Genomic DNA, 15,669 nt, shown 5'->3' with positions numbered 1-15,669 from the left:
ATTCTTCTCGTGCAGAGGACGATGACTCCCATCTCAAAGACTGTGGATCTCACCCATGAAAAAAATGCGGTTGTTTTTTCGATCCCTGATGTAGTAGATGAACGGGCGATCCACGGTGAACGGGGTGATATCCGGTGGAGGTCCATCCGCCGAACTGGGGGTCACTGCGGGCTCGACGGTTCCTTCTTCATCGACCTCAAAAGACGCTTTGTGGAAGGCGGCCGAGATGTAGGTCGGCGTGGTCGCGCTGATTCCGCTGAAGTCGGCCCACTCTCCGAAGACGACGTTGAGTCCCAGGGCTCGCATGGTGGGCACCAGGTCGTAGCTGACGCTCACGTTGAACTTGGGCAGGCTGAGCGCTACCAGACAGGGGTAGAGACTCCTGCCGAGGTCTTCGAGAACCGCAAGCGACAGGTCGTCCCTGAGCTCTGCGAGCTCCACCGCGGAGTCCGGAAGCAGCACCACCATGGCGAACCTGTTTCCCGAGCACGGGATCTCCACGGCGGCCGCGCCGAGCTCGTCGAGACGAGTGTAGGGGAAGTAGCTGGTGAGTTGCATCATCGGCTTACTGACCTCGGTGGTACCCAGGTTGAAAAAGGACTTGTTCCCTGAGTCCCACGGGTCGAACATGGTCAGCCAGGTAGCCTTGAAGTGGACGGTGTTGGACAGGAAGAGAACCATGCCCAGCGGCTCATCTTCGGGCAGGATGCTGTCGATGTTTTCTCGCTCCAAAGCGTTGACCTCCGCGGGGTCGACTCCGAAGCTGGCGAAGTCCACGGACATGAGCTCTGCGTCAAACACATCTTGCAGCTGCTGCCTGTAGCTTTCGGAGATATCGAAGCTGTCCTGCACCAGGACTATGTTGTCCACTTCCAGCGTCACGTTCGAGTACGTGCGCTCGAGGAGGAGCCTGTACGCCTGGAGGACCCAGGACTTGTCCGTGAGGCCGACCTCGGTGTGACCCAGCACCGATGACAGCTGGTCTTCCGAGCTCTCCGCGGCGCCGGCGTAGGCCATGGCGAAAACGGCGGCGATGTAAGTCGGCGAGAAGAACACGTTCGAAGAAGGATCCTCCGTCGCCAAGCGCTTGAGGAGGTTCACAGCGAAGTGGTTGTGAGCTTTCACGAGCGGCGCACCGTCAAACAACATGCTGGATGTTTTCCGAGGTCTGGAGGTCGCATGTAAGGCGCCTCTTTTTATACCGACTGGCAGTGGTGTTTTTTTTTTTTTTGCTTTTTCCCCCTTCCTCTGCGGTGGCCAATGGGAGTTTCGATTTTTACCCCGGCCAGGCACAGCGAATGGCGCCTGAAGAATTTTCTCTCTCGTGAAAAAACGCTGTTCTGATTGGCTTAGCTTTGAAGCACGAGCGTCAAGCCACGCGCATGATTCATCGTAGCAGGAACAGCAAGAAGGGCGCGGTACCCTCCAGTCCGGACAATGGATCGCCCCCTCCCGACTGGGTCGCGCACAAAGCCGCGGAAAGACCTGGTTGAGCCTTCTTTCCGGAAATTCCAGTGTGGGAAAGAGTGCTCTGCTGCCAACTCTCGAGAGACGCTGCCATAGATTATTTGGTGACCTCACCAAGGGCACAAAGGAGACTGTCTTTGAGGCAGATGGACAGATGTCAGCAGATGTTACTCTGGGTAGGCATATTAGTCAGCGTTCCTTTCCTGCCAGGCTTGACGAACGTTGGCTTGACTATCTGGCGGATATTTCTGGGAACGGCGAAGTGGTCACCTCTAAGAAGTCTCGTCTACCGAGAACCGTATTCATGCTTTCGCTTTGTCCGATAGATAGGTGCAATACACAGATGTAGAACTAAGGTCCCTAGATCGGCTTTAATAGATGGGCTGCGGTGTCTTGCACCTGACACTTGGACTACCTCGTCTCTTGCTGGTCCCCAGTGATGACTTGACCCAGTTCGGCGGCGAGGAGCTATGTATATTGATTTACGAACGCCCAGGCCTTTACAGGGATTGCACGAAAATGTAACTACAGAGAGGAGTAATTGTTTCTATTTATAGAAAGAAAAACGAACAAGGGTCGAAGGGGGTAGGCTCAGCCTTCCAGCCAACGTTTCGGCAAACGGATGAAGACAGGGCGCCTCTGGTCGAAACGTCGGCTGGCGGACATATTTTTGTCGACAAAAGTGCCATCTTATCGGCTTCTCTTTGTTGTGGATCCATGTTTATAAAATGCTAGGCGAAGAAATACGTGGTTGTGCGTAAAAAAAAAATATTACTAATACAATTCACGGTATACACTCCTCACCCGGTTTACCGAGGCAACTTTGTTTGGAATTTTTTTCAGATTGCGCCTGCACCAGGTGCATCGAATTATTTTGGGAATTTCAGGCCATATTGGCGGATATTGAACAAGAAATTTTTGCACAGTCCACAAATAGTTTTCACGTGACGTCTCACTCAAGAACGAAGCGTTAAATGCCCCTCAAAGGGGCCCCCTCCCGGCCTATGGGGTGTACCGATTCCCTCCCTAGACAGATTCCGTTGGATCTGCTAGTGTGAAATCGAGGTAGGGGGGCCAAGCTTAACCACAGCTTAATCTAGGATTAACCGTGGTGTCATGAAAATTGGGCATGGAGAGCGCGTCGCCCTATTTTGCCGCTTTGGTCATCGCCTCCCATTTGGCGAAGAGACAGAACATTTCTATCCGGCTTGAGTGCAAGATTATCTCCGAAAATATTATTTAAAAAGATTCAAGATTATCTTCAGGGAGCAATCACTGAACGTTGAGCTATTTTATTCCAGCGAAGTAATACAGATAATGATTTGCAGATTATACTGTGCATTTTCGAGCTTGGCTACGCCTCATGCGTCAAGTACACATTTCGAATTCTGCTTATCCCTAGCTTTGACATGAAGGACAGGCTGGTGGGGAGGTGACAGCTTTCTAATTTGCCCACAGTCACGTGTGCGTGATCCATCCATCTGCCCCACTAATCCCCGGAATGCATTCACTTACATTCTGTAAATTAGTATCCTATACCGTCTACCGCTTGTGGTTCTAGCTGACCGACCAGCCGCGGTTGCTGACTACGTAGTTATGGCATTCGTCTGGTGATCACAAGGTCGTGGGATCGAATCCTGGCCGCAGTGTCTGGTTTTCGTGGAAGGAATGCAAAAAAAAATTGCCAATTGTTTAGCTCTGGTTAAACCGGGTAAATTGCGTAAGCAATGGTATGCGCGTCCTTCTAGCGATTCTTCCGCGCGTTGCCTTCGAATGGTAGCATTGCGGCGTTCCTAAGCGGTGAGGGGTTGAGATTCATCGGCTTCATAGCCTTTGGGAAACGCGCCTTCAAGACCGCAACGTTGAACCTGTCGTTTCGCCCTGAATTAATTTTAGCCAAATGTTGCTGCAGGTAACGGACATTTACAAAGAATTGGACTTTTTACCGGGTTGGTTTCCTCTCCTGATGCGCTGTATATCCTTGCCTACCTTTTAGTTATAATACCCATTCTACCTAACAAATATTCATAAATTAGGGTGCCAAAGAATTCCCAGAAAAATGACCCGATTATTGCTTTGAGTTACAAGAATTACGCTTCTGGCGCACACAGGATGGCTTGCGCTACCACTAGCCACCCTGGGGAGTAAAGAAAGGGGGCCCAAGAGCATGGTGGAAGAGGCTGTGGGAAAATAATTTATTTTCAAGCTTGGTGCGTGCCAATCAGGGTGGACAACACAGCTCGGCAAGCTGCTGTGGCACGGCTGAGGCATCCATAAAGTGCTCAACGGAGCTGTCCTCCAGTGAACTGATCAGTCATATCTGAAGTAATCGTTGCACTCCACTTGCGAGGGGACTGTTGGGCTGCATTCAAACAAATTACTCGTCCTGCTCTTGCACGATGGCCTCACGAAGCGCCAAGCCCGCAAAGAGATGCATGATAAGTTTAATTATGGCCATCACAGAACAAAAACAAAAATGATTAAATAACACCGAATTTTGCGAAACACAGTCTGCGTGAAGACACTAGCAACATGATTTACAGTATAATTTTTAATTTATGCTTAAGAACCAACACCACATTAGTTGCACAAAGTGGAATTTAATTTACTAAACTTCCTTGTACCAAATGGTTCATTTTTAGTTTGATGCGTGTGTCGAGCAAAAAGAGAAGGCGACCACGTGAACGGCACGCGCCGTTCACGTGGTCGCCGTTCACGTGGTGTTCAGGATTTCATGGGAGGGAAGTGGACGTGGTTCCGGCCACCTGGGCCCAGGCCAACGAGGACAAAGAAACATAGGCCAAGTGAACCCACCCGAAGAGGAAGCGAAGCCCCAGGAAGAAGACCAAGAAGCAGACAAAGAACAACTTCCCAGAAGCAAGCTGAAGTTCTTCAGAAGGAGGGCCCCTAACAAAGCGCGCCTGTCTTAATGGCCCTCCACGCCTAGCTAGTTCCAGCGAAAACGAGCCTGACAGCGACGAGGAGAAAGGCGTGCCATCCCTCTGCGAGTTCTGTGGGGGCAAGGCATGTGACTGAGTTTGTTTCAGACAATAGTTATGATTCATCTCCAGACTACCCTCTTAACTCGCCTGTGGTGGACTTGGAGGAGAACCCTTCCATAGTCTGACTAACCGACCACCCTTCCGATCTAACCCCCCCCACCACCACCACCACAACTTTTTTTCTTGTACTAGGCACGCTGAACTGTCGCGCCCTCACGAGGGCAGCTAAGCAAGGGGAAGTCGACACGTCATTCGAAGGGGCACTTCGACACGTCATTCGGTACGAAATCGTACTGGAGCTCTTGTTTTCCTTCGCGACAACAAAGTGAAGGTGCTGCGCCATGACCGAGATATTGAAGGTCGCTTCATTTCCACGTTTTTGAACAACGGCATGCGTGTGTTGAAAATCTACGCACCTTTCGGCACGTAAAGCCCTGGTGGTTATAAATGAATATATACCAGGTGTTCCAGCTAAATGTAGTCAAGCTTTTAAAAAACACGGGATGCCGTAGCCGTCTGAAACCAACTGAGGGTTCTTTAGAGTCGCGTGACCTAGCCTGGAACATTTTTTTTCGTTTTCAAAGTTCAGTAATTAGTTAATCATAATAAGCTAACTTTAATTATTGACTTGATGAACAAAGTGTGAATGGAAAAGTTGCAGATCGTATTGAAAATCAGCTGACTGAAACATTTGCAGCAACGTACTATTTCCGTAAAATAGTTTTTTTACCGGCCGTTAACCGTAATTCAGGCAATAAAAAAAAGCTTCCACATGACAACCGTGCCACTTCAACGTCCCAAGATGCACCTTAGAGAATAAAATTCTGTTTTCCTGAAGTCCTCACCTCGATGAGACTTTGGGTGCACATTGGGGCAGAGACGCGAGCGAGCAACTGGTCACGTGTTAACTTTCTTTTAAGGCCGATAAATGAAGCTACGCAAATCGTACCGTGATGGAAACGGCACTACTGCCGGTTTTTCGAGACGAAAACATTTCCATTGACACTTTTTTCCTAAAGTCTATAATTAAAAAGTTAGCTAATTAAGCTTAACTAATTTACTTTGATGAATGAAAAAACTACTCGAGACTAGGCCATGCGACTCTGAACAACCTTTAGTTGGTTTCCCTGGACTAGGACACTTCGTCTTTTTTAAAAGGTTGTTTACATTTAGCTGGGACACCCGGGAAATAGCACCTCGCCGCCGAACTGGGTCAAGTCATCACTGGAGTCCAGCAAGAGACGAGGAAGTCCAAGCGTCAGGTGCAAGACACCGCAGCCCTTCTACTAAAACCGATCTAGGGACCTTAGTTCTACATCTGTGTATTGCACCTATCTATCGCACAAAGCGAAAGCATGAATCCGGTTCTCGGTAGAGGAGACTTCTTAGAGGTGACCACTTCGCCGTTCTCAGAAATATCCGCCAGATAGTCAAGCCAACGTTCGTCAAGCCTGGCAGGGAAGGAACGCTGACTAATATGTCTACTGTTGTGAACGTGAATTTTCCTTGAACTACTGATTATAATGTTACATCCCGTTATCTACTAACATGGCCAACAAAACGAGCTCGTACAGCAAAAGGAGACGAAAAGCACAGGGCCGGATTATAAAAAAAATGGCTGAGGCTTAACTTGGTTAAGCCTGGAGAATGCGAAGCATCATCGTATCACGTGATTTGAAGGCGCACAACCACAGCGACGCCGCGAGGTGGGCCCCCGTTTCTCCACTGCCGTGACGTCATCGTGTCACGTGATTTGGAGGCGCACAACCACAGCGACGGCGCGAGGTGGGCCCCGTTTCTCCACTGTCGTGACGTCATTGTGTCACGTGGTGTGACGTCATGTATCACGTGATTTGGAGGCGCATAACCACGGTGAAGGGCTGAAGTGGTAGCTAAAGTAGTATGCTTCGCATAAAATGGGGGCCCTTGGCTAATGCGGATGTAGGCCCCCTCTCCCTCTACTTGCCCCCTCTTTCCTGCTCCCCGCTACACGACTAGAATATATGCCATGTTTCATTTTAATTCCAACAAGTAAAAAGAGCGAAGGCGATCAATGGGATTCCTGCAGAAGTAACGCAGTAGCATTAGGTTTACAGCGCAAAAAAACACCAGGCGACTTTTAGAACGCCCGACACGTGTGCGTATGTGGCCGAGCGCCGAACGCCACGGAAGAGCCACGTGGGCCGACCGACAACTTGCGGGGCTGCAGTGCAGCGCGCCGCCTCCTCTCCTCTTTCAGTGACGCCGTACACAAGCCGACAGAGGGGTTTTCCTTCGCAGCGCTGTTTTAATGCTAGCGCATCAAGGAAAAGCAGGCTGAGCTATCTTCCTAAAGCCGAGATGGGTGCTCCGGCAGCGACTAGGAAATAGAGACACTCGTTAATTAGTGCCCGAGAGGGTAATATTAAAAGTTATTAAATTTAATTTGATCACACGATGAACTTTTACTACTGCCCTCGTGGGGAAAATTTGAAAAGGAGAATTAAAGTCCCGGCTCAGTGGTTAGATGCTCGGCTGCTGAGCCGAGTACCCGGATTCAAACCCAGCCACACGGCGACCGTGTTTTGATGGAGGGAAAATGCAAAAAGGCGCCCGTGTGTTGTGCGATGTCAGAGCGCGTTAAAGATCCCCAGGTGGTCGAAATTATTTCTGAGCTCTACACTACGGCACCTATTTCTCTCTTTCATTCACACCTTCATTCTACGAAACCAATACTTAGAAAAAAGAACGAACAAAAGAAATTGGCCCGGCCACGCCGGTCGCATTTCGCTGGAGGCGGAATGTTAGAGGCCCGTGTAATATGCGACATCAGTGCACTTTAAAGAACCCGAGTTGGTCGAAATTATCCGCGTCCTGTATAGCCGGAGTTGATTTGGGACATTAAAGCCCATAAATCTAAACATAAACCCATAAACGAGTGTCTCGCTTTCCTAGTGGCCGCCGGAGCACGAAGTGAAACTGTGGGACCTCAAAGAAGCTAGCACATCCCGATTTGTTTTACAGTTTGGTAAAGCTAAAGAAAAAATCCCGGTGTTATTACTATAAGGAGAGCGACAAAATTTAGGAGACGCGTGCTGTTGTAAACACCAGCACATCTGTTCACTGAGCGAATTCACTTAATCTGCATTCTGTTTTCTGAAAAAGCTAGGATTTGTTTGGATCACTAAATCTAATCCTGTGAGGAGACGCTTGATTGTACCCAAACCTTCTTTATTCAGACTGCAGTAATCGTTATACACGTTACACAATAAATATACAACAGATATATACAATACTTAAGGCAATACAAACACCTTAAAGTTCACTAGAATACATATGAAAATTACCAACTCTAATTACAAAGCATATTTTAAAATACTTTCGTTGAAGGAAAGACAAGCAAAGATGACACCAAATAAATGTGGCACTATCAAAAACAACAACAATACAGCTCATTACAAGCAGGCTCAATATCACAAGAACAAACAAGAGACGGACAACGAAGATTTACATCTTTTGAATTACACTGCTCAGAGTTTCATTGTTAACATGGAGGGTGGGAGATGATACATGCAACAAAGTCGTTGGAACTTTTCATGTACTCCGCAAACAGATCATTTTAAAATGGAATTTTTCGCGCCTTCGCTTTGGCGAAATCAGATATAGTCTGTTCGAAAGATAGATCGCGGAGAAGGTCACTTTCAATGGACATGATAGCAAGCGAGTTCAACTCATTGTCAAGGAGGCTCGAACGAAGGCGACTTTTTATCAGCGACAACTTAGAAAACGATCTCTCGGTCTCACAGTTTGTCATAGGTATGCTTAAGTATATTCTCAAAGCAATGCAAAGGTTCGGAAACACATCAGTAAGCTTTCTTTCTTGCAGCAACTTCATTATTCCTAGGGAACTCGTGTCTTTGCACACAGAGTTGTGCAGAAAGTTCGCAAACTGAACGATTTCAGCGGGAAATGCTGGTTCCAAATCATTTTCGTAGGTTTTCACCAACCTCTCAGCCTGCTGTGCCAGAGAGCTAGGCCTCGCTCCCAACCTCTGTCAGCAATTTTATGAATCCGAACCTTTCGCAGAGCTCAGCGTAGGCAGCCTTTCGCACGCGCAAAGCAGAGCCTAGGCTATCCAGCACGACATTGAAGGTCTCCACGATAAATTTTTCTCTACCTCGTAGCACACTATCGCTTTTTCCGTCCGGGTGCTTACTCAAAATGATACGTTTGCCCTCATCCTGATAACATTTATTTGTACTTAGCGTGCGTGCTCTCTCCTGGAAGGTATCAAAGAGAGGTCGCAACGAATTAACAAAGCCTTCTAGAGAGCTCAGCAGTTCTACAGCAGTAGAAATGTCTAATCCTGGTTTCTGAACTGCTACGCTCGTTTTGTCAAAGCGCTCCAAGATTTCACTCCAGAAAACTGCCATGAATGCAGTCTCTAGTTTTGTCATCATCTTGAAGAGAGTGTGCGCTTCGTTCCGAGTGTCACCGTTTTCTTCTTCTTCATTCTTTGAGATCGCTTCAAGGCAGCACAAGACTGCTTTGAAATTTTTCAAAATGGCCTTACATGATTCAGCGTGCCTTGACCACCTGGTCTGAGAGAGACTTTTCAAAACAAGTTGCTCACAGTCACCACTTTCACCCATGCTGTTCAAAAATGGCTGAGGCTTAACTTGGTTAAGCCTGGCGAATGCGAAGCATCATCGTGTCGCGTAATTTGGAGGCGCACAACCACAGCGACGGCGCGAGGTGGGCCCCCGTTTCTCCACTGTCGTGACGTCATCGTGTCACGTGGTGTGACGTCATGTATCACGTGATTTGGAGGCGCACAACCACAGCGATGGCGCGAGGTGGGCCTCCGTTTCTCCACTGTCGTGACGTCATCGTGTCACGTGGTGTGACGTCATGTATCACGTGATTTGGAGGCGCACAACCCCAGCGACGGCGCGAGGTGGGCCCCCGTTTCTCTACGTTCGTGACGTCATCGTGTCACGTGGTGTGACGTCATGTATCACGTGATTTGGAGGCGCATAACCACGGTGAAGGGCTGAAGTGGTAGCTAAAGTAGTATGCTGCGCATAAAAGATGTTTCCATCACTTAGGTGAGGCAGCAAAGAACACATACAGTCTCTGAGTTAGAGCAAAAAATTTGACAGCCTCAAGGCAACTGTCAACACTACAGGCGCCATCTAAATTTAGTGAATGACCAGCACATGGGACGTAGACTGCCAATTCGTTCAGGTGTTTTATTTGAGCTTGCAGTCCTTTGTACTTTCCTGACATATTACTCGCGTTGTCGTATGCTTGGCCCCTACAATCACCAATTTAGATGCCATTGGCTGTCAAGAGGGTCATCACGGTGTCGAAAAGATGGAAGCCGGTATGCGATTCAGTTGTAACAAATCCAAGAAACCGTTCGTACACTTGCCCATTTAAGTAGTATCGTAAAACAACTGACAGTTGATCAACGTGTGTAAGGTCTGGAGTGGAATCAACAATTAAAGAGAAGTATTTTGCGCGTTTCACTTCGTCAACGAGACGATCTTTGACAGCCTTTGACACATGCTCGATAAATTCGTCACAAATGGTTTTTGACAGGTACGATGGGTGACCTTTTCCCTTGTTCCCATAGCGTTTGATGTGCTCCTCTAGAAAGGGATCAAACTTGGCAATGACTTCAAGTACTCCCATGTAATTGCCATTTCTCGGTGAACCAAAAACTTCATCACTTCCCCTAAACGCTAGGCTGCGCTCAGCTAGAAGCTTAACTACAACGACTACGCGCTTCAACACCTCTGTTCAGTAAGCGGTCTCAGTGACAAGATGCTTAACCAGCTCCTTGTCAATTGTGCTGCTCGAGTTAGACCGGGCGAGCCACGCTGTCACACAGTACCGGTGCTCGACGCTATTAAGGCGAAAGCCTTTAATGTCTCATCGTTGTAAGCAGCAGTTGTCGACAGAAATGTCACGCTTTTCAATTGGTCGAAACGGTCGTGACGTCACACTGCGCGAATTTCAAACGGGACCAATTGTACTTTGGCTAGTAATCATGCAACCAATTGAAGGGATCGTATAGTGATGCTCGAAGTAAGTGGGACTGAGCTTAGTTAATTGCTTAATTGCCCAATTAGCCTAATTAACTTTTCTAGTCAGGCCATATAAATAAATAAAAATGAGTAGGAAATTCGTCGAGCTCGGGAATCGAACCCCGGTATTCGGCGTGCGAGACGAGCATGCTATCCACTCCGCCAGGTCAGCTCGAAGGTTTCGAAGGAACAAAGGTGCGTCTAGTGAATACGGTGTCTTCGCTCACTTCCATCCTCCTCCCTTGCCTTTCGGCGAGGTTTAGGTGTCCACCGAGATATGAGAGACAGATACATTTCCTTTCCTCAAAAACCAATTTACCGACAAGCGAGGCGTAAAACCGAATGGGCGATGGCGCTCTATGGACTCCCTGGCAGCGTTGCAAGACGCTGTCGCATTCCACTCTTAGAGGCGAAGCTTAATATCTTAACCACACATCAGTGACCAAACTTTAGGTCAATAAAGTGCCCCCCTGAATTTTGACGGGTGTCCACCGAGATATGTGAGGCAGTTACTGCGTAATTACCTTTCCTCAAATACAATTTTCATTTTCTTCATTACGGCCCTCTTTGTCTTCTTTCACTCCCACTTCCTCCTTTCATCTAGGGTGCGGTTCAGGTGTCCACCGAGATGCAAGAGAATTACTGCGCCATTTCCTTTCCTCAAAAAGCGTTGCGTTCAAAGGGCAAGGAGGAGGAGGAGGAAAACTTTTATTTCTATTTACAGCGAGAGGTCGATGGGGCGAGCAGGAAGGGCCCGCCCCTTACAAACACTAGGAGGGATCCCTAGTCCGGGATCCCTGTAGCTTCCGCAGCGGCCCGGGCTCTAGCTACCAATGCCTGTTGGGCATGGAGTTCGGAGCAGCCACGCAGGGAGGCATCGCGCCGAACGGGTGGTGGCCTTCTGTGGACTCCCTGGAAGCGCTACACCACGCTGTCGTGTTCCACTCCTAAAGGCGAAGCTTAAGCGTAATTAATTAGCAGTTAATTAGTATTCAGGCATTAAACAGTAATTAACCATTAATTAGGGATTTGTCATCGCTTAGGAATTAGTACTCAATAATATGTGACGCCACCAGTGCAACAGAAGCAGCGAAAGTGGTGCGGAAAACGCTTTCTCCTCTACGCACTTTGGACAGTCAAAGTGCCCCCTGAATTTTTTTTCATGTGCGCAAACCTTTTGTTCTGCTTTTTTCCAATCAGAAAAGCCATGAGTGGTGAAAGTACTCTGGTTGCTTCGAATTGAAAACAGTTTCCACATGAAGCAGTAAACGGAACCTTTGGACTCTGAATACATCAACCAGTGTCGCTCGTACGCTTCCCCATTTATAGCCTTTCGCACGAAAAGATGAGGTGACATATAACGCTTCTGAGTTGTGTACTGTCTTTCGGAAGACGGAAAAGTTTCTGCGCGATTTTGAAGATACACTGGTCCTTTCTCAAGGCATACACTCCGAAAGCTATCAGTAATGACGTCCGGCCACTTAGCAGGGTCACTTTGGAGAACCTCACAACCTACCTCCTGCTGCGGGGAGGTCTGTACTTCTTTGTTGTCGCAGCGAGAAGCCGTCTGACCAGTCCTCTCGAGGCACACTTTGGGGGTGGGAACACGATGACTCGAAGCCGCACTAGTAGGAAACAAGTTAGTCGGTTCTTGCAGTGTTGTTTGCTGGCGCTCGTCAGTAGAAGGAGGCTCATCGGGGATGTTTGGCGCCTGTTGATCAGCAGAAGCAGAAATCGGGCCTGGCGGAAAGGACACCTGGAGCTCCGTGGCAGGGGCCGGGCCGAGTAGCAACGACGTTGCTAACTCAGGAACAGGACAGACCTCGGTTAGCCTCGGTTGCTCAGATATATGGACGAACGAGGTGGCACCGTTTTCCCAGGATCCAGACAACCAAGATGAGTGAAATCTGGCTTGTTGCCAGGAAACCGTAGTGATGGAGCTGGCAAGTCCTTCACAGAAGCACTGTGCTTGCAACACCCGGAATATCATAATCAAAAGCCTCTGCGCCCACTAGCTGTCCCCGAACCACCCCTACCTTTTGCCCCGCCACCCACACACACACACTCACGCAAGCACGCACGAACGCACCACAGACACGCACGCACGCAGAAACCGACGCACGCGCGCAGGCACGCACGCAGACTCACACTCTCGCGCACGCGCACACGCACACAGCGCACGAAATACAGCCTCAGTTATTGAAAAACCTATAGTGGTTACATCACATGTAATCGCCAGGCTGGCTAAATAAGAAGTTACCATATTACAAGTACAGACATGCTGCCGAAGTTGAGTCGAACCCGCCCCAGCTTTTGTACAGGCGTCGTGCTTTTGTATATAGCCCACAATACGAGTGCCCGCCTTGCTCACAAAACACTAATATTTGTTTACAGTTTTAAATGTGTTGTTTTCGGGTACTTCCTTTCGCAAGCGACTGAAAGAAATTTATCGAGAGCCTGAATTTAAGTTCCTACGTTCTTCGCCAGTCGCTCTCGATACTCTGATAGCTCGCAAGCTCACCAAAATGCTAGCTGATTCATCTGTGCTCCCTATGTTGAGTTCGTTGCTTCTTACTATTTCGATATTTCTCATAATTCAGAGCCACTTTTAGACATGCTCATTACTGAGACCTGCACAGATTTTTCTTGTCTGCTACTAATCGGTACTATCGGGGTATTGGTACGGACTCTGGGTAGAGCAGTCATAATGCTCCGCAGAAGCTGCATTCAGAAGATACTTTGTCATCTTTGGCAGCCTCTTTTCACGATCTTCTCTTTCTAACTTCGCCTTTCGTTTAGACGCACCACTTTGATGCTTCCGACCGGGTATTTTCACATGAACGGACGGCGTCACAGCTGACAAAAAGTTGAGATAAAATGGAATTTGACAGGTGTGCAAAGCGCGAACGACGAACGCTGTTCCTCCGGACTTGGCGTGGCAAGACGAACGCGACCTCCTGATATCAGTTCAGAAGCGTTTGGGGGTAGGTAGGCCGGAGACGCTGATTGGTCGATGGAATGCAATTCTCCGTGACGTTTTTTGGTGTTGCCCTTGCTCTCAACCAGACGTGGCGTCACCGCGCCTCCCTCGGCCTGTCTCTGGAGAAGCTAGGGAATCGCTAGGTGCGCTCGCCGTGCCGCAGGTGCGTGGCACGCGGGTATTCACCCCCCTCCCCTGGTCCCCAACAGTGATGCCACTAAATGGCCGACATCACCAGCATACGCCAGGAAGTATCCCCTCCCCAGAATAATTCCTAGTACCAACCACCGGTCACCACCATTCGGTTCGAGAACCGAGGTTCACGAACCTCTGCATTTCCGGCTTGTGGCTTTCGCCGTTAGTGAGAACATGCACGTTCAGCTTTGGCGACCACAACGCTGCCAGCCTAGCTAAAATCTTATGCGGAAGTGCGAAAACGGCCATGGTGCTCTTGCATGCACAGCAGGAAGTGATTTGTGTGTAGACCATTGAGGAGGGAATGTACAGGGATGGTAGGATAGCACAAACGCTAACAAAAAGCAAACAAAAGCTAGTTGGGACTCAAAACCCATTTTCGGTTCTAGCAAGTACCCACGTTGGGGAAAAGCCACCAGCTGTGGGCGTCTTGCAGTAGGAAGGGTAAGAAGAATGGAAGCTTTCGAGAAGCGGAGGTAAGGCTGCATACAGCGCACGCGGGGTCGCGCCGCCCAGGGAAGCTTTTCTAATGAACTGCGGTATTGCCGAAAGACTGGTCGTTGACCGAGGCAACACCTCCTATGTGTTGACCAAGGTGGACAAGAGGAACATGTCACTGCCAGTACGAAACGTCAATGTTTTCTTCCAGCAGCGCCTCGAGAAAGGGTTAACTTCTTCCACTCGTCGAGACATTTTGCGGTGCCATTCTCGGGAAGACGCTTCGCAACGCACTGCATAGCTGACTGCCTTCTCTCTTGTCCGTCTACCAGGCAGGAGCTACTCGCGGCGGTTCCGGCAGGGCAGACGGACAATAGTAGCGGGCAAGAGCGAAGGGGGGCCCCCACCACATGAATGGCATTAGAGGAATGCCACTGGTGTCTCCACTACGGCTCAGCTCGTACTGTTCTGGCGCAGCCTTGGTTGCTGCGTTTCGCCGTAATCGCTTTTCAGCGAAGTGAACACAGCATTCGCAGGAGAGCGCCGTGCTGTCGCTTATTTTCTGGCTCTGACAACTAAAAAAGACAGCGTGTCATGGCACGCCATCTGTAAGGTTGGCGCTATTCAATCGCCTCTTTCCATTTTAACCGGCGCCGTAATAACGGCTGAAAAAGCCGCTCTACGAGCGGCGCGGCGACAGAATCGCGGTCGTTAGCCTGGACGGCGTTCGCTGTTTCGCTAAGAGCTCGTTTCCGTGTTTTTTTTTTTTTTTTTTACCAAAGTAAACGAGGGGTCTCCCATATCAGTTGAAGGTCGCGTTTCCGCCCGGTCGTGGCCTGCGGGAAGAAAGCATCCTCCGTGGCCGAGTGCGGATCGCCCACAGGTCTGTTGTGGGGAGAGGGAGGGGCAGCATTCGCGCCTCGCGGCTTTCTTCAAAGGGTTAGGCTCGCGGAGGGCGCGGGTTAGCGAAGGCATCCCTTCTGGGCCGGTGCCACACGGCGTGGCGCGGTACGGACGATGCCCGGTGGCTGCGCGCCCATTTGCTAGCCTCATCTGGGAAGGTTTAGCGGCATCTTACCTGCCCCGAGGGGTCCCTGTTGCGGGAGGGCGTTCGTCGCCGCGTTTCCAAGCTGTGTATGGCACCGAGGCCGGGGCTTTTAGGGAGAGAGCGAAAACACATGTAGTGACGAGGCTCCACTTTGCTTTATTTTCTTTTCGCGTAGGGAGAGCACGGGGGCGCGCGATGCTCTGCCGCCATCGCGACTCAGAGATTTTGGTCTCGACCGGAGCCAGGCACGCAGACCGTGCTCTCGAGTAGCCGTGGAGTGGGTCCACGGGGCGGCTGGTGGGACATGATGCTGTCATACATATACTCCTTGTAAATAGTCGTCTGTGTACATAAAACCTATATCAGTGCTCGACAAGAGTCCCCGTCTTTCCTGCAAGTCTCATCCTACTGGCTCAGTACTTCGTTGGAAGAGAGAAGAACGGAGGGACAACCTCTCCGTACAAAGAA

At 49.5% G+C, this 15,669-nt stretch overlaps 2 protein-coding genes and 1 pseudogene across 2 annotated transcripts in view; 1 reads left to right on the top strand and 2 right to left on the bottom strand.

Moving 5' to 3' along the window:
* The window catches only part of LOC149366712 (flap endonuclease GEN homolog 1-like), a 361,675-nt gene that overhangs the window by 221,154 nt on the left and 124,852 nt on the right, over positions 1-15,669 (top strand). The gene's annotated exons all lie outside the window — the stretch shown is intronic.
* On the bottom strand, positions 34-1,149 carry LOC149366720 (iripin-8-like). The gene has a single exon (XM_089567779.1). The coding sequence runs from the start codon at positions 1,147-1,149 to the stop codon at positions 34-36; it is 1,116 nt and encodes a 371-aa protein (XP_089423905.1).
* On the bottom strand, positions 3,596-15,522 carry LOC149366719 (uncharacterized; annotated as a pseudogene).

This window comes from Amblyomma mixtum, chromosome 1 (genome assembly GCF_055824585.1).
Source record: "Amblyomma mixtum isolate Tamu chromosome 1, ASM5582458v1, whole genome shotgun sequence".
NCBI classification, from domain to species: Eukaryota; Metazoa; Arthropoda; class Arachnida; order Ixodida; family Ixodidae; genus Amblyomma; species Amblyomma mixtum.
Note: the sequence above shows the minus strand (reverse complement) of the source record. Positions and strands in the feature narration are given on the sequence as shown.

Excerpts from the sequence above, each read along its gene's own strand:
- LOC149366720 (XM_089567779.1), bottom strand. The coding sequence starts at position 1,149 with ATGTTGTTTGACGGTGCGCCGCTCGTGAAAGCTCACAACCACTTCGCT.